This window comes from Strongylocentrotus purpuratus, unplaced genomic scaffold (assembly GCF_000002235.5).
Source record: "Strongylocentrotus purpuratus isolate Spur 01 unplaced genomic scaffold, Spur_5.0 spur5_scaffold_6, whole genome shotgun sequence".
Taxonomy (NCBI): Eukaryota; Metazoa; Echinodermata; class Echinoidea; order Camarodonta; family Strongylocentrotidae; genus Strongylocentrotus; species Strongylocentrotus purpuratus.
Window position 1 is genome coordinate 10420555 of NW_022145612.1, and position 22432 is coordinate 10442986.

The window sequence follows — 22432 nt, forward strand, 5'->3', positions numbered from 1 at the left end:
ACAAGAGTTCAAACTTCAAAGACGAACTGCAAATGTTTTATAGAACAATTTTAATAGAGTAAAAACTTTAATTTGATAAATAACTTGAATGAAAAAGGGAAAAAGTGAATATGTTGAATTAAAAAATTCTTTGTAAAAACTTCAACTTCTTTCAACTTTATATATTCTATGAAACGAGAATTTGTTCAAACTTTTAAATACCACGCTTATTAGAGAAGTGACATTCAAATTTATGTACTCTGAAAATTCAAATCCGTATTATAAACGGCAATGTAAAGCAAACAACATTTATACAATTTTTTGCAATTTACATTCAATTTTATCTTTTTACCAACGCACTACTTTTACCTAATTTTTTCTCCAATTTTGACTTGCTACCAAACATTTTTCAAATTACAGTAGGCTTTTTTTTAATTTGGAAGTTAAGTAGCCTTTCTATAAATAACATATTTTGAAAAGATTTGGATACCATTGATGTATACCCTGATTCTAATACCAAAAATAGACAAGTGTTTATTCCAATTAAATTATTTTGAAAATAAGCTGCAAACAGAATTTTTTAAGCAGGAGTGATATACTTTCATGATCACTATATTGAAATTCCTCCTTAGAGTATATTCCTGAAATCCGAAATAGAAATTCATGCCAATGTATTCACCAACTTTCATTGACAATAAAATATTCTATATTGTGCCATTCTATTAGTATATTCACCAATCCTGAACATTCAATTCTCATGTAGAACTTCAATTTCTAATTAATTGAAATGATGCATGATCTAAAAACTAATACATTTTTCTTTCCCTTCCCTAAACACCTAGCAATTCCTAAATAGAGCGTCTGCTGATTATTCCTTTAAATAAGTAAAGAATATTCAATGGAAATTCTGACTTGAGATGTCTATGCCTACATGATTGGAAGACAACATAACTTATCATTCCAAAAAATAAGATCCATATGTAAAATATCTTCTTCATAAATAAGCAATTTTGCTAATACTTCATTAACTCTGTATTTTACTTCCACCTATTTTAACATCGACTAATTTAAATGATCAATGAAAATTAATTTCAGCAACGTTTTCACAATTTACAATTCTTTGATAGACCCTGCCAACATATTTACAGAGAAACTGTATATAAATACAAAACATACATGTATATGAATTCAGAATTCAACTCCTATATATATCAAAAGCACATCAGCTCTTAACATTCAGTTATTACCATATATATAATATATATAAAGACTCAGTCATGCTAGTTGTCAGCAACGTTCAAATGTATTTCCTTCTATTCAAATGACGGAAAAACAAATTTTCATTATCAATTTTTAATTTTTGATACAAAATCATTTGCAATGGGTTCATTTCCAGGTGATTAAAAGCATTAGCATTTTACATCTCATTTCATAACTATCACCAGTAAAACAACAAAAGTACTAATATATTCGTTTCATACCTACTACAAGCAAAATGAAAGAAAACAAAACAGATAAGGCAATGTTTTAGACGAGATTAAATCATACAAATTAATATAGAATCAATCATCAATCATTAATAACAATAGTATATACAAATCAAATATAACTTTCTTTTTTCCAATTATATGAATATGCAATATATCAAGAAAATTATTTTTACTTCATTTAAATCTCAAAGAAAGTATAATTGCAAGTCTTTATTCGTTAGTATTTAACAAGACATTATATCAACCATGCATGTAATTAGAAAAAGATTAAATCTACTTTCCATATACACAGTAACAAATATACATGGCATGTATAGTAAAAAAAATCCTTTCGGATTTTGAATAACAGACGTTTGATTTTAGGATGAAATGTAAAGAGAATGTTTTAAAGGAAGGTTAACAAAAAAATCACAGCCATTTATGATGAGTGACTCAATTTACTTTTCTAGCATAACAGGAAATGCCATTCAAAGCAAATGCAGGGAATGTACAGAGCAGTGGTTTATCAATCTCTTGATACTGACCGTTTTAAAATTTGGATTTGATATTTACTTCATTTTTCAAAAGCTTTCTTTTATATAACAGGACATGATACATGTAAGGCAAGTTCACTGCAATGGCATAAATAGGTTTGGATTTTGTCCTCTCTCTTTAAGCTTCATAATTTACTCCTCTATATTCTTATAGATTGTTTCAGAGTGGCAGTGTGCCCTATAAAGAGCTCTTGGAATATCTTGAATGATTCCTTTTTAGAATGTACTTTCTTTCCTTATCTGAAATTTTACCATGTATAGTTGACATATGATTCAATAGTACATAGTAGTCATAATACTTATTCCACTCAGAAAACAAAGAAATACAATATAGGAAACTTTCTCTATAAACAGTAATGTGTTGTCTCAAATTTTCAAAATGTGTTCTGCAGCAATTTCAGAATGATGATAGCGCCTTTTTGCCTTTCATCCACATTCCAGTTTGACTCGTAAAGGATTGACGTTTTATAATAATTACTGGTAATGGCGTCTGTATCTTACCTGCTATCGATGGTTCTGGCGTATATAGCCAATAATTGTTAATTGGTGTAATTAAAACAACAATGATAGTGTTAAAAATGGCATTGAGGGAATGATGTTTGTACTACAGTAAGCACAAAATTGAAGGCACTAAAGGTTTCTATCTAATTGATGCGAACTACGTAAAATATATAATAATTTCTAGTTTATCAGAAATGGGAACATAATTACATCCCGGGGGCCTATCCACAAGTACATTTAGGCCTCTGAGTGAGGAACAATGAGTTTACTTCATGATGTATACATATCGTATCCTTAGTAACCTTATGGAAAAATGTGTGAGATAATAAATGATCAGTAACATCATACTTGAAAATATATAATTTTGTATCAAGTTTTTGGTTAAGTAATGAAGTTACTTTTCATACAGAAAATATGACATTGCTTCCAAGACATAACATTATGTTCATATTTAATGTCAACAGGTTGCCGCAAGTTCATCCAAATCCTTAGAGCTTCACAAGTTTTCAGCCTTATTGTTCAAACCCATTTCTAGGTATAAGTTAAAGAAAACAAAAATTTACAATCACATACCAGAATCCTTTAGAATGAACTAATGTTATTTTGTACCCTGGTTTCTTTTTTTTACCTGCACATAGAGCAACAATGTAAATGCTACTTTTTGTATTCACAGCATTTATATGAGGCGCACCATCTCAGGGAGGAAATTCAAGAGCTCTTTCTTGATGGGAGGAATATGTTTTTCTTTGGAAAGCTGAAGAGCACACCACAGCCTGGTTCTTGCATCACTTGTGGCCTGGTGAAGTATCTTGACCTTCTCAATGATAGTCCCATTTCCTATAATACACAGAGAATAAAAGATAAACAAAGATGAAAACAAACAATGAAAGTGCATTTTAAATGTATTTATAGATGAGTACAAGAGACTGAAAGCATTTTGTAATATTATGATATTCCTACTGAAATTGACTGGAACTCATATGGTCAATCAGAATGATTTTATAATGGAACTCAACCACTTTTTTTCTACCAGCAAAACAAGTTAGTTGAAGTCTTTATTAGCAATTACTATCGTCTTGCGAGTTGCCCCCTACCTCATGAGAAAATTGGGTTTTCAAAATCTTATTAATTTCATGACATTTTTTTTTTTTTTTTATCATCCTGGTAGTGGAGTACCTAAAAGTGATTTACCGTATTTATAAATCAAAGGAGATTTCAACCCCTGGCAGATAATAATAGATGGAATGTGAGACTTTTTAATTTTCTTCTAACTTCCAATTATTCGCATCGTTCCCTTCATTTCAATACATAATTTTGAGGGAAAACACAGATTTCCCATGAACCCCTTGAAACACTAAAACTTGTTTTATACCTTTATCCAGTACATTTCTTCCATGCAGACTTTGACACTTTTCAGCTGTTCGGTGTGCTTCAACAGACTGTATGGCTGACACCCACGAGTCCAGACAAGCCTCAATGTTTGGATGAAGGGCCTTGGCATTCAGACCTCCGATCTTACTCAACAGAGTAGTCATCTGCATAAAATAAAATAGATTATTAAAACAGAAATTACAGTAATGAAGTGGGGAGCCAAGTATAAATGAGATAAGTACCCCCCCCCCCCCAAAAAAAAAAGGAGCTGTATCTAAGCCAAGTGATCACATGTATATGAAGGACTATCAATGTTAGGGACCTTTCACTGTAATTAAAAGCTCATAAAGTGATTTCAGTAGTGTCTCTGTCATAAACTGAAAGGTAATATCTTAATGTGCATAGTCACCCTGCTATGCTCTCTATACTCTTCAACGATGAGTTGATCCAAGGCAGATGGGTTTGGTGGTAGTGGAGGCACTGCAATAGTGTTAGAACTTGATATGCGCTTTCCTGGATTCATCTTCACCAGTTCCGTTTCAGTCTGAATGAGAAGGAAAAAGAAAATAATAACAATGGGTTACTGACTAGAATACTGCAGAATTTCAATGTCCAAGTACAAAATATCATGTTATACAAATATACAATGACACTCGAGGATCTAGCTGAAACTATTTGCATCGAAGGAACATCAACTAGTACTATTCTCCTGAGGGCGATAGGCCCAAGGGAGAAAAGTACTAATGATGTTCCTGAGTGCGAATAGTTTTAGCTTGTTCCGAGAATGAGTCATTTTATATTTGTTTTATATCCCTTCCATCTGTATTATTCCTTGTAAACTTCTGTAATAACATGAACCTTATGCTCATATTCACATCTTACATTCAGATTTTAAAAATTAAAAAAAAAAAAAATTTAGAACAAAAAAAATGTCAATTTTTATCTAAAAAGATTTAAAATATTTAGTTTTCATTAAATCAAGATTTGAAGAAAAAAAAAATGATTTGATTCCAAAAAAAATTCACATTTTTTTTTCAACTCCCAAATAGTAAACCAAAATAGTACTCTCATATAGACTTTCGAAAAAAGGGCAAATATTTCTGGTCATGTGACGAGCTCTCAACCAATCAAAAGCCAACAAATTTTTGATGCAGGATATAATAAACTAGATGGAATTCGACTGCGCGCAGTCGAAAATGATGCCTCCGTTATAGAGCAATTTTACAAACCAAAACAGAAAAAAAAAATTGAATTCACGTTCAATGGTAATCCATTGACAGGTTCTCAGAATATTGTGATTACAAGCAATTTCTCATATACATATATGACCCTTTGATCTTTGACCTCATGACCATAAAATCTACTCACTTCATTGGCTCTGCAAGATGTTCTGAGTTAAATAGTAATCCATCTGTCAGTTCTAATGAGAATGCGTTCACAAGCTATTTTTGCATACATAATGGGCCCATGACCTTTGACCTTTGACCTTATGAACCAAGAATCTACTCAGTACATTGGCTCTGCAAGTAACAAACATGACCTAATTTTGGCATGAATCCATCAATCGGTTCTTGAGATAACGCGATCACAAGCTGTTTTTGCATTCATAATGTGCGCTGTGGCCTTTGACCTTTGACCTACGTGCTCCAAAATCTAATCAGATTGTTTTCCTATAGTGATACACACTATCACTAAGTTTGAAGTTTAAATCTCCAGTGGTTCTTGAGATATCATGATAACAATCTCAATGTATGGAATTTCATAAGTTGACCTCTGTGACCCTTGACCTTTGACATACGTGCTCCAAAATCTAATCAGATCGTCTTCCTATGGTGATACATACTATCCTTAAGTTTGAAGTTTAAATCTCAAATGGTTCTTGAGATATCGCGCTAACAAACTCAATACAAGGAATTTCATAAGTTGACCTCTGTGACCTGTGACCTTTGACCTACGTACTCCAAAATCTAATCAGATCGTCTTCCTATGGTGATAAATACTATTCCCGAGTCTTAAGTTTAAATCTTAAATGGTTCTTGAGATATTGTGATAACGGTCAAACGGGACGGACGTACGGACGGACGGACGGACGGACGGACGGACGGACGGACGGACGGACGGACGTACGGACGGACGGACGGACGTACGGACGGACAACCCGAAAACATGATGCCTCCGGCACCACCTTCGGTGGCGGAGGCATAAAAATAAAAAGTTTTGTTCGGAGGCGGGATTCCAACTAACCCGAACAAATGTAGAATGCGACTCAAATCACCACCTCCTGTGTATTGCCCCTATCTCTTGTGAATTGCACCATAGCTTTGCTGGTCTTTGCTCACGCGAGCTGAGGTTGCTTTAGCTATGGCAAAAACTTAAATCTAGATCTACCAGTAGAGTTTGGTTGGTAAGTTAGGAGTTTTATTTATGAGATTTTGCCCTTCATTTAAAAAATATAACACATAATTGTCGGTTAGACATGTGTTATTCTAGACAGTTATTCTAGAAATGTCCATCACCTTTCATTGTTGTCCCATATGTACAAATTCATGTTTTTGACTTGCGATCTTTTTTTTTTTACTCTTTCGCCGCAAAGGCCGCACCATGACTTTTTGATATTTTCTCTTCCAAAAATACTGCGGCCTTTACGCCGGCAAATACGGCAGTTCACTTTTTCCCTAGGGAAAAAAGGGACTATGCATGACGTCAGCAAACAAAATGAACTATTCCGATGTAGTCGGCAGGAAACGTCTTTTGTAGTAAAACTATTTATTTTCATGTTGTGTACATTTCTTATGCAACAATCTTAGGATAAGGGATATAATATCTGATATAATGACAATTATATTAAAACATCAGTCACAGGCCTGTACAAAGTCCCAAATGAAATGATTTTTTTTAATGTGAAAACTTGTTGGCAAACCTCACAACCTTCTCCTTTGCAATACAATCAAAGATAATTCTTTAGTGACACTTTGGTTTCGGTCCCACCAAGGAGGCGAGATCAGTAAATCCAGGTATGCCTACCCCCCCCCCCCCCCCCTTGCAAAAAAAAAAAAAAAAAAAAAAATCTGGATAGGCTAGTAGCCCAACAACACAAGTTGTCGCTGCACATTAGCCAAGCATAGGCTTTAAAAAATCAGTGCATCCATCATTCCATCAAAAGCATAACAAAATGTAAGGATCCTTTTTTTTAAACTCTACGATCTATGTAAGATGTGAACATTGCTAACCCTCTGAAGTTTGCCCGACAGCCTGTATTCCTATATTGATCATACACATCAAAAATCAACGGCTACCAAAACAAATTGAGAGCTTGTGGGGGTGATGAGTGTAAATAAGAAGTTCCCAGAGTAACATAAGGAATCATTTTGGTGTTCCACTTTAAAGATCTAAGTAAGATGTGAACATTACAAAGTCTCACTATGCACTACCAATGAGTACTTAATACTTCTTATAAAGCTTTATGACATTACATAAGTGTTAATGAATGTTATTTGCATTGTAGCTACACTTGCTATTTGTGCGTCATAGTTAAATTGCTTCCTAAAACAGTTTTGAACCTGTGATAAGTTATTGGTGATGAAACTATAATCCAGTACTTCAATCACATTAAAAGCCCCATTTATGTTGACGTTACCATTTTTTTGTTCTCCCCCAGTCGTTATGCACTATATATTTATTAATATTATATTTATATATATTTGAAACAGTCTCACCTTCCTTCTTTCTTTTTCCAAATTCTGCAACTGGTACTGGCAGTCTTCAATAGCCGCGACAAGCTCCCCATCTAGTATTGGTGATGTAGGAGACAACGGGCTGCGGGGCAGAGAAGTGTAATTCTCAGAAAATGATGGTGACTGCTGTCTCAAGTTCAAGTTGAGTGATTGGTTCCTCTTCACCCAGCCTGGAACATGGTTTGGTCTGCTGCTATATGGATAGCGATTGTTATAGTTGTTGCGAGGAAATCCTGCAGCCATTTGGGGGTCGTACTTGAATCTAGGGTTGGTCATCGTGCGAAAGAAATCCTGCTGGTTCTTCCACTGTTGGGCTCTAGCATACCGAGACATATCAATGTCTCTAGGGTTATTGAAGGAGGGGCGTTGGAAGGTTTGAGGATAATTTGGCTGCTGAGGTGGGTAGTCATCCTGGGCATGGATGCTTTGGGACATCTGACGTTGAGGAAGTGGCGGAGACTGGGCAGGGGAACCCTGGAAATTATTGCCCATGTTGAACCCACCCATCGATGCAGGCATCTGAGAGTCTGGTTGGACAACCCCCATTTCTGCCATGTTGATGGGAGAGGATCTATTTGGAGGGAATCGGAAGGGATAATCTTCTCTCGCGGGTGGCATGTTGTTGAACTGATTCGGCTCATAGCTGTACTTAGGTGGTTTAACATCTAGAGGTGGAATCTGGGGACTGTTGCGATTCATGCATTGAGGAGCCATCTCCGCCTCAGCTCTGGAAAGTGGAACATTTGGCCAACCAACTTCATCTCCAGAACTGTAACTTCCAGCAAGAGAGTTGTGAGGAGAATCTGGATATGTGTTCTCATTCTCTGCTGCAAAAATACAATAAAAATTTGATAGACTTGACAGTCAAATTTCGAAAACTAGATTTAAATTTAGAAGTCATCAGTTTCTAGGAAATAGATGTCTTTACTCATTTTATTCATTTCACAACAAATTTGGATGAAAAATTAGAGTATTGACTGATTATCATTTCAACATATAAGATTAAAAAATATAGTGGGCCAAGGACACTTTACACTTTTCATCAGATTTCGTTATTCCCCCCCCCCCTCTTTTTTGATAGTGACTACAGATTTAATTTTACACTCTGATACTATTGCTAATTAAAGTTTTACCAAATGACTGACCACTTAACATCTGTCCATTCTTATTTTGCTGCATCCAATTGAGTGCCTCTTGGATGAGCTGGGCAGATGATAATCCACTGATGTCTGGGATTGCGTCTTGCTTCCATGGAGGGATGCCATTTTCAAAGCTGAACCAGTAAATAAACACAAACAAAACAATTTGATTCATGTTATAAGTTTCAGTAGGGGATTATGGGTGAGAAAAAGGGAATTCTCCATTGGATTAATGAAGAAGAAAAAGTCCTGCTTGACACAAAAGCATTATTTGGAAAATTTCATGTTCAAATTGATTAGACTTAATATTTAATAAGAAGTATTTTGTTTATGCCTTTATGGGGCAGAAAATGGAGTATCCATCAAGGAAAATGCTATACAAAAGCATCAAGTTATTTCATATTCATATTGATCAGACTTCAAGAAATGCTGAGCATGATGTATTTGAGAATCAACAAGTTTAATACATTACAGAGCGGATTCACTGTATTAATTACCAGTTTCCAGCTGAAAGGGTCTCTAGCAGCTCCTGTGTAAGAGAAATCTGGGTACCAAGGCTATCATTTGTCACACAGTCATCTTCGGTAGCAAGAATCTTAGTAACCAAGTCCTCAAAGGATCGGTCAAGGGGGCCTTCAGAGGTCTGGACATCATTTGGCATGACTGTTGTCTGGATCTTGCTGCAGTTACTCTGGACTCTGGAGAGAGCAAATTTAATGCAGAGAGGCCTAGTAGTAATTACCTGCTAAAATTATTTCTCTCTTTAGTCTTGATCTACTAGACCTAGTACATGGCAATGTAGATCAAGTACTAGAAGTCTGGATCTGATCTAGATAAGAACATTTTGAGGACAACCTAGTTTTAAGTATACTCTAAAGAATAAAGGAATTTTATAGCTTTGTAAATTCTGTAGGGGCATATACTAGTCTAGACATGGAACAGCTTATTAGGTTTAGACTAGTAGGCCTAACAGTATCAGCAGTAGATCCTAAGCTAAGTTAGATCTAGAAGGTCTATATTATAGATATCTAGTCTACATACTCACAATTCAATGGTACGCCTACTCTCACATGTTTCCTTTACTGAAGATCTAGGTCTAGTAGATATTATTAGTTAGATCTATCTAGATCTAGACTAACAAAGTAACAAAAGTTAGTCTAGAGTTGTGACAAACACCTAGTGACCTAGGGCCTATGGTAGGCCTAGAGTCACTAGCATTTACCTACACTCACAATAATAACATCCTCTCCTTGCTATAGTTGGGTTTCTGAACGATTTTTCAATTTTCCCTTTTGGCTTGTTTTTCACCATCATGGTTGGATAATTAAACAAAAAATCAACTAGATCTAGATCTAGTCTACTCAGAAGAATACATTTCAAATTTCAAGGCTCACTGATGTTTCTATTAAAAGATACAGCCCCCCAAAATCTAGACCATATTCATTCAATTTTTATCCAGAATGGACAAAAAAGTAGCTGCACAGCACGATATGCAAACATTCCCGTGGGACTAGAGAAAAAATAAGCGCATAGATATAGTCCTTACAGCTGGCCCAACTTATACGTCGGGGGCTCATTTCATGAAATTGGTAAATCTCTGAGTTACCATGGAAACAATGTTTAAATTGCTGTTTTGATCCAGATATTTTCTAGAGTTCAGAGTCGAGCCCCTTTGGGGAATATGGAGAAAGTCTTGCTCTTTCATATGACACCTCACTTATTGAGTATACCTTCAGGATCACGAGCAGTAGACTATTGCAATTGGTTTGAATCTCAATTTGGTAATAAAAACATTGACCAATTTTGCATTAATAATAATATAAGCGTGCAATGCACATGGATCTAGACTGCATAGGGATATGTGCAATTTCTAAGGGTTTTCGCACACAAAACCGAGTGCACGATCAGACTAGACCGAAAGCTTCAGTCTCTATACCGTCGGTTGTTCCACTGAGACTACGTCTGGCTCCACTAGACCTCCGGTTATAGAGACAGAACGATCGCCTATGCCAGCCTATGTTGAAGATATCACGGCTAGATTTTAGCCGTTAGGCCCCTCCCACAAACATGAACAAACTTGCCACGGCCGTATTGTTATGCCCCCAAAATCCCCCAAAATGTCATTTTACCTCGTGCATATCCAATTTTACATTAGGCCTGTGCGCCATCTACACGTTCGTAATGGCGTTATCACAGTTTTTCCTTCATAATCATTTTTGCCTTCGGCGTAGACTAGAAGGGATGAGATTGACGGGTAACATACACTTAACTAAAGGAAAGAAACCTTTAGAAAATGGACTGGATATTATTGAAAATATTATTCTAAACAAGAATGTACTACATGATTGTATTACTTTACGTTTCAATTTCACGAGAGAAATAGAACTCGAGAGGGGGAGCAGAGAAGAAGTGATGGAAATGAAAGAAGACTAATAGCATGAGAGGAAAGAAAAGAGCAAAGAAGACAAGAAAACGGTGTAAACAGGAAAAGGAGGAGCATGGGAGAGAGAGAAAGAGAGAGAGAGAGAGAGAGATAGCCTTGAGCTTTGGATCAGCTAATGAGTAATACATGAAACAGATTTTGAGCGGAGTAATTATCTTTCGCCGGAGAACTTGCGTAAGGAGCTATAATTTTATTTTTTATTTTTTTAAATCAAACATTATGGGGAATAGCAAAAAACGGTTGTCTTTTTTGCTCTTTTCTTTCCTCTCATGTTATTAGTCTTCTTTCATTGAGGTAATTTCAGGTCTTACATATTGATGAGCTGTTTGAAATTAACTAGGAGGTATGCGCGTATTGGGGAATGTGGCTTGCTGCTCTACTTTAAAAAAAAAAAACTTCCCATGACATGTAATGAGTGTTTAGTGTACTTTATGTGGGACGTACAGTGATAGATGGAAAGTTATTTCAGTATATTCGAAATGACTTTTAGGCAACTGCTTTTTCCTCCCACATTATCAACATTCATTCATTTCATTTCATTTACATAATGTCATGAAATGCATTCAAAAAATGAAGAAAAAAAGAAAGAAACAAAAACCCGTGAAAAAAAATATTGTCGGCGAAGCATTTGTCGTAGTACTAGTAGCATTTGTATTTAATGGGACACTTTTTGGGCGGAGCAAATGTCGTCGGAGCAAATGTCACCGGAGCAAGTGTCGCTTCATGCGGAGCAAATGTCGTCGGAGCAATTGTCGGCGGAGCAAATGTCACCGGAGCAATTGTCGCTTCAGGCGGAGCAATTGTCGGCGGAGCAATTGTCGACGGAGCAATTGTCGGCGGAGCAATTGTCGGCGGAGCAAATGTCGTCGGAGCAATTGTCGGCGGAGCATATGTCACCGGAGCAATTGTCGCTTCAGGCGGAGCAATTGTCGGCGGAGCAATTGACGGCGGAGCAAATGACGGCGGAGCAAATGTCGGCGGAGCAAATGTCGGCGGAGCAAATGTCGGCGGAGCAAGTGTCGCTTCAGGCGGAGCAAATGTCGGCAGAGCAAATGTCGGCGGAGCAATTGTCGCGTTTTGCGGAGCAATTGACGGCGGAGCAATTGTCGGCGGAGCAATTGTCGGAGGAGCAATTGTCGGCGGAGCATCCGTCGGCGGAGCAATTGTCGGCGGAGCAACTGTCGGCGGAGCAACTGTCGGCGGAGCACCTGTCGGCGGAGCATTTGACGTCGGAGCAAATGTCGCGGAGCAAATGTCGCGGAGCAAATGTCGCGGAGCAATTGTCGCGTTTTGCGGAGTAAATGTCGGCGGAGCAATCGTCGGCGGAGCATGTGTCATGGAACCTTCAGTCTCTATAACCGGAGGTCTAGTGGAGCCAGACGTAGTCTCAGTGGAACAACCGACGGTATAGAGACTGAAGCTTTCGGTCTAGGCCTAAATAAGGTCTTTAACTTGGTTTAACACTAACAGTGTCAGTAGATCTAGGCCTAACAGGCAATTTCAACAAACTTGCTCAAGCCAAGGACAGACACAATCGTGAAGTAGATCTAGGGTAGGGTCTAGACTTAGATCTAGATCTAGGGTCTAGACTTAGATCTAGATCTAGACTCTAGAACTTACTAGATCTAGGTCTACTTAGAGTTAGAATCTAGACTCTAGACTAGATTAGGTCTAGATCTAAGTTAGATCTAGATCTAGGGCCTAACTTAGATTAGAAGAAGAAGAATAGGGGTCTAGAATCGTGATTGGGACCAGCTTAAACCGTACCAGTATCACCCACAACGACCCTGTCAAATTCAAAATTGCCCTGATCCCCCCCCCCCCCCCCCCATCTCTTACTAGATCTAGACCCTACAAATTAATCCACCCGAGACGGGTATTTTGGAAGACCGTATCTAAACAGTTAGAGGTCTACGCTGTGCAGCATTAAAAGTGCATGCATATCATGATATGGTTAACAAACTGCCACGGCCTCTGGTTGTTCTGTGGGCATGCGGCAGTCGCGTCATTATTTATTGGTCCTCAAAAGCAACTTTTATCGTTCTCACTCAATATTCAAACATTAATACATAAAAGAACATTTAGTATGCATCTTAAGAAGTTAACTGTTCAAGCAAACTTACTGTTTTCTTTGATTTTGGAGTCTACAATCTTTAGAATTTCGTCGTATCGTGATCAATCGAGGGTATAACATTGATTGCTCTAACTCTGCGCGCGATCGACAGCACGCGCGCGTAAGCACAAAATAAATTACTTTGATTGGATATTTCAGCGCGCAAAAGCGCTTGTGTAGTCTGCGATGTAAGCGCGATACATCCAAACACAACATGATTGGCCATCAATATTATCTTTGCATAGTCATTTGCATAATGTCGCGTCGGCTAAATTTTTGTTTGTTGTTATCATCATATCAATTCTCGATCGCGCGCTCACGATTTACCAATGCAATGGAAATGTTAATCGTCCCACCCATAGAGTTATAATAATCTCTATGATCCAACCTTAAATGAAAAGAAAAAAAGAGGGAAGATTGATTTGTGCCCCCCCCCCCCCCGGCCACCTCGAGATAATTTTTTTTTTTTTTTTTTTTTGTGGGGGGGGGGGGGAGGGAGGGGCAACCGTTCCAAGCTCCCTTTCATGGTGCAGCGCCGGTACGTTGGTGTGATGTGGAGAGTAGAAGATCATGAGGGGCGTCCTCGACTGTCCTCACGTCTCCAAAATAATTCAATAGGGAAGATTGATTTGTGCCCCCCGGGACTCCTTGAGAAAAAAGAGAGAAAAATACTAGTAATTATTGCACATTACAACGATGCATAACAAGCTTTCTAGTTCTTTAAAATGCAAACTTCACAATTTCAAAATATAAATATTCTTTGCTCGGTCTATCGAATACATAAAGACGGACAAGGACAAATTAAATGATATATGAGGCGCAGTGTAATTGATTTTTAACATTTTAAAGGCTCTGTCTACAATTAGCACTGAAAGCAGGTACTGCATCCAGAGGGGACCACGGGGACCTACCCCCCCCCCCCCCCGCTGGGTGAAAAAACATGTAAAAACACGTGATTTTTAGCTTTTTGGGGGGTGCAAATTTTCAAATTTTCGAGGGCGAAAAAAGATTGCTCACTACTCACCCCCCCCCCCCCCTCCCCCACTGAGCGACTTTTCGGCGGGCGCGATTTTCAAATTTTCGAAAAAAAAAGTAGATGCGCTGGGGGGGGGGGGGGTAGTAGGGTTCGAGCCCCCCCCCCCCCCCCCCCCCTCGGCTAACTTTTTTGAAAAAGTATGTTAAAGAGATAAGGGCCCCTGAATGCTCATCTGACCCTAATTGAATGCCTCAAACCCATGAGCTTCATGGGGCTCAGCCCCCTATAGACCCCACACCAATTAGTGACCTGCCAATGTCACAAAATAAGGTATCTAGATAGGCCTATATGCTTATCTGACCGTAATGCAGATTTTTCTTCATATATCCGTCACAGTATGACCGGACACCCCGCGTATTATACAAAATAATAATGACCGTAAAACTTATTATCTTCGCTTAGCTTATAGGCGGTGAAGGGGGGGGGTGCAAAAATGATTGTTTGCCACCGGCGTCATAATCTAGATAGTTTACGTCACTGTTGATAATTTTCCACAGAAATCTTATTACCAAGAATTTCAGAGGGCTCGCCCACGCAATTCGTCATCGATTTATCCTAAATGACTTTCAGAGTAAATAAAATGAATATAAAGCTAGAATGACAATGCCCTCCTGTTCACTGTCCAGAGCGCTTTTCAATAAAATCAACGGTGCGCAAACCCTCGATACCGATCACTAACAAATGAACGGATTGGTTTGAACGAGTATATTCAGCACACGCGTTATGACAGTTCGTCCTGGATGACCCTAAAGTATTAGCTCATAATATTCTATTTGCATTATTTGTACAGTCATAAAATGGAGTGATCTTACCGACCTGGGGCTACAATCCTGAATATGACCAAACCAAGTAAGTAGACATTTTCTTACAAAATTATAGTGATTGAAGCTGGATTGAAACTAAATTATAGCAATTGCATGATTTATATGATTCAGCATTATAAAAATGATAGGTGATCAACAGCCTTATAATCACCTGCGCTGTTCGAACATAACAGATTAACGAATAAACCTATTTCGCTAGCCGCTAGAAGCACTATAATACATAAAGGATTTCTTGGATAATTATTGACAGAGTGGAAATGTTATAATTCACCATAATTATACAGTGTGACAGCGTATAGAAAACAGACATGTACAGGTGACCTCATTGGAAATTTAAAACAACTTCGTAAATCACTCTGTTCCCAATCTTAAGAATACTCACAACTTTTAACATTCTATATAACTGTTTATAAGTCCTAAATATTATAATCTTTCTGTTCAAAAGTCACAAATGTAGTGTTTTGCAATTAATATGGGAGGGGATGGGAATGGGGAAGGGGGGTCGAAGCCTCGAAGGCACAATGACGGCAGTGCCCCCTCAGTGCCTTAATCCATGAGGGTTATGCTAAATATACGAGCATTATTATCACTTTTATTATATATTATTCTTAATGATGATCTTAATTATAGTGATAATGATGATTTTGATTCTTGTTATTATCATTATCATTATCATCATCGTCGTTGCTGTTGTCGTCTCCGCCGTCGTCATTGTTGTGATCATCACCATCATTCTTACCGATATTTTATCACAATATTTAGGATAGCAGACATGGATAGCCACAGCTCTTCGAACTCGAGTACTCAATCACAACCACAGTGGTTCGATACCGTGCTACGGCGGATAGGTGACGAAGTGGCACCTGATGAATACCATACATTTGGCCTGAAGCTTGGAGTACCTCGGGAAATGAGTGAGGTATATTATTATATAGATATCGCTTGATAATCATTATTTTGTTGAGAGTCAGAAGGGTGTGGAGTGTTCCCCCTTTGGTTCTCAACTGACTATACTGAGCATCTTTATCTTTCAATAGTGATACTGGTGAAACATTATCTACATACAAGAACAGTGAGGTATATTATATCTTTAAAGCACTTTGATAATTATAATACTGTAACTGGATACTATTCCGCAAAATAATAATCATCGCATGACTATATACTGAAAGATTTTATGCGCTTCTAGTTTTTTTGGCCCAGAAAAGCCAAATAACGTGACTATTAATTTGAGATAATCTATTTCAGTATTGCTGTGACAACCACTGTTTTCTCTCCGACTCTCCTCCTCCACTTCCGCTTTCATAATTTAGCAATATTTTCTTTTTAATCTGTACTAGATCGTGTTAGTGCAATTATTAACACCTGTCAGTCCAAACGCTAACGACCGCATAATACTCATTTCTCTTCTGTATCATTTTTCTACCCCTCCTTTTGTATGCTCCGTTACTATGGCAATGAATGAAGAATATACGAATGAGTGAGGAAGAGGTTTTTCCCGATGTCACAATCGCTCTTCTGCGTCAGTGGACGAGAAAACTGGGATTCACTCCAGAGCAGCTGGCTGTTGAATTGGTGAAGGCTCTCAGAGCCATTCAGCTCGAAAGACTGGCATCTACAATACACGAAGGTATATCTCTGTTCAGAAGGGCGTTAACTCTGTATAATGGTATATTAAGTTACCCCCCTTCTGGTTCAAATTACATGCTTATTTCAAAGCAACTATATCAAAGAACACTTGTCAAGAATAGTTTTATTTACAATAACACCAAAGTAAAGAGCAGAGCAAATAGGGACATAATGATTATGGAAAGTATAACATACATTTGCATTTTTTCCGAATTGTACCAGTAAAATGAAAGAGTAATGGTATACATGTAGAGCAGCAACAAGGTTATAAACAAATTAAAAAAGAGATAAAAGAAGAAAACAAATATTTGAATAGCATTTTACAGTTTTCAAGTCGTATATTCGCATCCAATAAACCGGTTTTATGGCATTGTGTATCTCTCTCTCTAGAAATTCTATCCTTCACTAATTCTGGCATCACATTTTTTAATCCTATACTATCCATCTCGTACAGAAATCAAGCATAACGAGGAAGAATGGAAGGCATGTATTCTACCAAATAATGTCGCTGATACCTTATCTAAACGTCTGGAATCACAGACTATCGCGAAAGAAGACAGCCAAGAAATAGGTATATATGAAATCAGTTTAAATAAAAATAGCATGGGAAGTGATTACGGATTAATAATGGTACTAGGAGCACATGCCCCCTGTCAATATGTGTTTTACCTCTTTATACTCATCAGGAAAACAATAACTTGTTCGCCCCCCCCCCCCCCCCCCCTGGCCATATTTCAGAACCATTTGTCACAAGTTCTACATTAAATTATATTTAAATGAACAAAATTAAGAAGACGGTAAATCAGCTGATTATATTAAGAAAAGTGTATATAATGGGAGGATGATATGGGAGGGGGTTATAGGGGCTCCAGTCACCCCCTCGTAAATTATAACGTTATAATATTTTGGGGAGCGAGATTCTATTCTATCTCGTATACTATGTATATTCTTATGACGAAATATTTTCGTCGCAAGGATGTGTCAAGATTTTGTATGTTTCCCTGGCGCTTTCTCGCAAAATTTAGATAATGGAGAGTTGATATTCAGGCAAGAGACGTCAGATAGCTTGCAAAGTTGTGTTCGTTTCAATGGTTCTTCATAAAAATAACACAAAATATCACTATAATGTTGTGGTACTGTTCTTCGATGTAAAGTTGATCAATAATTATAAAAAAATGGTATCTAGCAGCATACTAATAGGCCTATTATGTTTTATTTTGACTATGAATTGTGTGTTATTGGTCTTGTTGTTTTGGGGGTGTGGAACTCGTTTTTAATTATTTTGTTCCGAGTGCACCTTTTCTTGTTGCTTTGTATTTGCTTGTCGCTTTATTTGATTTTAATTTTAAAAATACATATACAACAAATCAAAATCAAGTCAAAATAAAAATCAAATAACAAACATCTTAACTTGATTCTAAAGGGGCGGGTGGTGTTTGACAAAGCCTAAAACTTGATGGCTAAATCGATCTCAGAAATGAAGCGAACATTGTGTCACCCAAATCGATTGGCTCTCCAAGGATTTCATTGATTGATTGTTATTTTCAGACATGACCGTCTGTGCGATGAGTTCCTTATTCGACATGTATTTTAAACAGTTTGTTTCATCCAAAATCAAAAATATCTTCACAAGGCACCATTGAAGAATCTGTGATAATGCCCAATTATAGTCAACGGTCATGTCAAGGGACGTAAATTAATTTATCGATTAAATAAGTGCATATTAAAGACCGGAGACATTGCGAGGAACCATCCATGGGACCCTTTTACTCACAATAGTTCTATATTCTTTTGTATTACCCCCCCCCCCCCCTGCCATATAAACTCACCCTTTTCCAGACGTTCGTGGATCGAAGAGTGTGGACAATGGACTTTCAAAACAGAGGAGGAAACCAAAAGCGAACTATCTTATTCAACCCAATTGGAAATTTTACTAACAGAGTGTGAGGAAAATTATTTTGACTTCGATCCAGCTGGTGCATGCAATATCATCTTCCTTGGAGACAGATCTAGAGTCAACACAATCATGAACACAGTTATATACGGATGTACACTCTTAATCTGATTATTTGTACTTTGTCTTTCAATATTTATGTTATTTATTTTAATTTCATATCAATTTACTTTTGTGATGATGATGATGATTATTCTGTCGAAAACGTTGATGTATAATGGTTGTCAAAATGTATATTTCTTCTGTTAAAGTAGTTTAGTACAAACAGCCTAATAATGCTTTAGTCATAAATTGAAAAACAAACGTGCTGTCCGTCTAACAATTTGAACTGGCAGGGGCGGATCCAAAATTTTCCAAAAGGGGGGTGTTTAAGGTGTTAAGGTGTTAATGTGGAGCCTAAGATGTTCTATATTCTAAAGCATTTCTAAACGCGGAAACTGGATATTAATTTGTCTTAGCTTTTTTTCGGAAGGAAGAAGGGGCGGGGCGTGTACCCCCACCCCCCCCCCCCCCGGAATTGTGTTGCGTCATTTCACTGAAAGTTTTAAATGTAACTTTAAAATAATGTACTGTTCAACTTATTGCGAAGGAAGAAAATAATGAAAATCGTTTGCATGGAGCAGATAAAAAAATATGAAGAAAGATTATAAATGAAATAAATGTTTTAGAAGTGAAAAGGTTTGTTTCCTGAGATTGTGAAAATTTGAGAGGCAATTACCACATATTCTTTTATTAGTCATCTCCGTGCTCCTCAACATTTTATAAGTGTTTCCTGATAGCCAAAATAATATTAAATTGTAAAATTGTAAGGCAAAAATGTAAAACTTCACGTGTCAGTATCGTATAATACAAAATCGTGTAACCGACATTATAATGTCACTCTGTCTCATAGATTAACCGATTGACTCATTGTTAGAGAAGCAAGTCAACATTTAGACGAAAACTTGTACAAGGTTCTAGGTTTTAATATCGTTTGGCGACTTTTTAAATCCAAAAGTAAATAATGAATAACGTGTGCGTTATGGATAGGGACTATACGGAATCGGGTTAGTATAGGGCCTAATGGATTCAAACTATTTGAGCAGCAATTTTTTATCTATAATTACCCTTATCTTGTAAGCCTACTCTAACTCTATATATTTGTCTTTGGCCAAACTTTCTTAAAGAGGAGAAAGCAATCAGATGTTGTGCTTTTTTCAATTGATTCATTCCATACCCTGTATATTGTAACATTTATTTATACATCAACATTAAATGAATCTTAAGTTATAAACATTTGAGTTTATGCTGTTGATTTGTACGTTAGTGTTCAACTGTTCATAATTAAATAATGATCTGAAGACGCAGTGTTAACTTCCCTTTTGATCCTTTGTACGATCTTTAGTTCCTAATATTTGTTTTTCTTTAATCACGATATTTTGACAGAATATCCTTTAAAGCAGACAAACAAAATAATTTTCATTAATAACTTTGATTAGTTTCGGAGGTTTAAACTAACCAGCTTTAAAGATGGTCTGAAAATTCTTTTGCGAGCGAGCGATGCAAGTGAGAACAAATTTGTGAGGTCGCAGTGCGAAAAAATTACATCTTATAAAGAGGAAAAACCCCAATCCTGATGGGGTCATAAGCACTTTCTCATAACGGAAGACTGAAAAGACCTTTGATAAAAAGTAACATAATTATATCATCTATAAATGAGAGCGATCGTAGCGAGCAACCTTTGGTGGAAGTTGGTCTTAGTCGGTTTAAATAAGGGGAACGTTAAATGATGAGAGGAAAAGATGACACTTACCGAAAGGGATAAAGACACTTATCAGAAAAGAAAAGGAGCACGTTATTATCAGGGTTGAAAATGGGTCACTTCTTACACCTGAAAAGAGACACTTTCCAGAAATGAAAAAGGGCACTTATGAGAACAGCAAATGGGCATTTGCCGACGGAAAAGGGGCACCTATCAGATTTTGATAGAGGCATTTATCAGATGTGAAAAGGGGCAATTATGAAAAAGGGGGATAGGTCCCTTTTTAGAAACGAGAAAAGAGACACGTATCATTGTTATGAGGGAAATTATCAGAGTTAAAAGGGGGCACTGACCAGATGTGAAAAGTGGCACATATGAGAATAAAAAAAGGGGCACTTATAAAAAATGTGCATTTGTTGCAAGAAAGGGGGCACCGATCAGATTCTAATAGGGGCATTTATCGGAGATGAAAGGGGGCATTTAAGTGAAGGGGGAAGTGGCTCTTATTAAAAAGAAACAGATGCACAGTCATGTTGATGCCCGCCCCCCCCCCCCCCACTCAGAGGTCGGAATGACCGCATGCGTGTTGCCAAAATGTCCGGTAAAGGGGTACTTTTCGTGCGACAAAGTCCGGCCCGAGAATATTGTAAAAAAAAGGGGTGTATTTGACTTTTCACCCGGAGATTTCTTTAAAAAGGTTTTTTTTTTTTTCCTCTCATCTCTTTGGACTCCTAAGAAATTATTCCGAATTTAGGGGGGTACATTGAGCGTTTTTCTTGATTTAGGGGGGTCTCCAAGGCAGGAAAAGCCTGCGAAATGCCCGCGAAAGGGGGGTTCGGAAATTTTGGCAGTCCTCAGATAGGGGGTGCTTTCAAAAAGAGGGAACGAGCACATGTGTACCCTAAATAACATTGAGTGGGGGGGGGGGCGGGTGTTGATGATGTGTAATAAACGGGGCACTTATCAGAGATGAAAAGGGATATTATGAGAAGGGTAAGAGCACTTTTAAAAAGGAAAAAGAGCATTCGAAATGACAAGGGGCACGTGTCACAATAAAGGGGGCAATTATTAAAGTTGAAAAGGGGCATTCATCGGAGATGAAAAGAGCACTTATCAGGAGAGAAAGGGGCACTTGTCAAAGTAACACGAGTATCTCTCAGATTTGAACAGGGGCAATTATCGGAGGTGAAGTGAAAGTGAAAAGAAGAAACTTCTCGAACCTGAAAAGGGTCATTTACCCGAGATAAAAAGGGGCACTTATTAAAAGGGGAAGGGCCCGAAGGGGCTCTTAAATTAAGGAAAAGGGACACTTATTTGAACTGGGAAAAGGGGCACATTTTAAAATAAAAGTTTCGCTAATCCAAGTTAAAAAGTAATAGTTATTAAAAGGGAAAGGGGCACCTTGTTTCAAAGAAAAAGGGGCACTTGTCGAAGTAAAAGTGCATGGCACCTCTCAGATTCCAATAATTTGGGGGAAATTGAGAAGGTGTTCTTCTCGTACCTGAAAAGAGGCTCTTACTAGAGCTTTAAAAGGGTACCTAGGCCTATATGAGAATGGAATATGGACACTTATTACAAAGGAAAATAGGAACTTGAAAGGGGGCACGTGAAAGAATAAAAGGGGTACTTATCAGAGGTGAGAAGGAGAAGGGAAACTTTTACAAAGTAATGGGGGCACTAGTAAAAGTAAAAGGGGCACTTTTCCTATGTATAAGGGGCACTTTATCTTTGTAAAAAGGGGGGTTTAGGGGGGTTTTAGGGGGTTTACACATTTAAAAATACCAAATGGGGTTCAACCCCCAACCCCCCCCCCCACCTCCCCCCTGTGTACGCGCCTGGTTGGGGGTACTTGAAAAGGGGGCACTTAACCCCTGCCCCCCCCCCGGAGCGCCGCCTCTGATTATTCGCACATAATTTGATCGGAGGGGAGAAGGTGGGGTAAAAT

At 37.6% G+C, this 22432-nt stretch overlaps 2 protein-coding genes across 3 annotated transcripts; one reads left to right on the plus strand and one right to left on the minus strand.

Annotated features, from left to right (window-relative positions):
- Window positions 1–48: 48 nt before the first annotated feature.
- Window positions 49–13361, minus strand: LOC100890498. Of its 2 annotated transcripts, none has more exons than XM_030972452.1 (7): window positions 13314–13361; window positions 9245–9445; window positions 8754–8881; window positions 7591–8432; window positions 4284–4418; window positions 3876–4038; window positions 49–3340 (listed from the first exon to the last, which is right to left on the minus strand). In XM_030972452.1, the coding sequence occupies exons 2-7, from the start codon at window positions 9406–9408 to the stop codon at window positions 3180–3182; spliced, it is 1593 nt and encodes a 530-aa protein (XP_030828312.1). In that variant the 5' UTR covers window positions 9409–9445; window positions 13314–13361; the 3' UTR covers window positions 49–3179. The 2 variants fall into 2 exon arrangements, with proteins under 2 accessions (XP_030828312.1, XP_003723425.3); XM_003723377.3 differs by having other exon boundaries at window positions 7591–8435.
- Window positions 13362–15003: 1642 nt separating this feature from the next.
- LOC576238 lies at window positions 15004–20019 on the plus strand. Its single transcript, XM_011683412.2, has 5 exons — window positions 15004–15188; window positions 15926–16082; window positions 16631–16793; window positions 17247–17363; window positions 18632–20019. The coding sequence occupies exons 2-5, from the start codon at window positions 15936–15938 to the stop codon at window positions 18727–18729; spliced, it is 525 nt and encodes a 174-aa protein (XP_011681714.2). The 5' UTR covers window positions 15004–15188; window positions 15926–15935; the 3' UTR covers window positions 18730–20019.
- Window positions 20020–22432: the final 2413 nt, after the last annotated feature.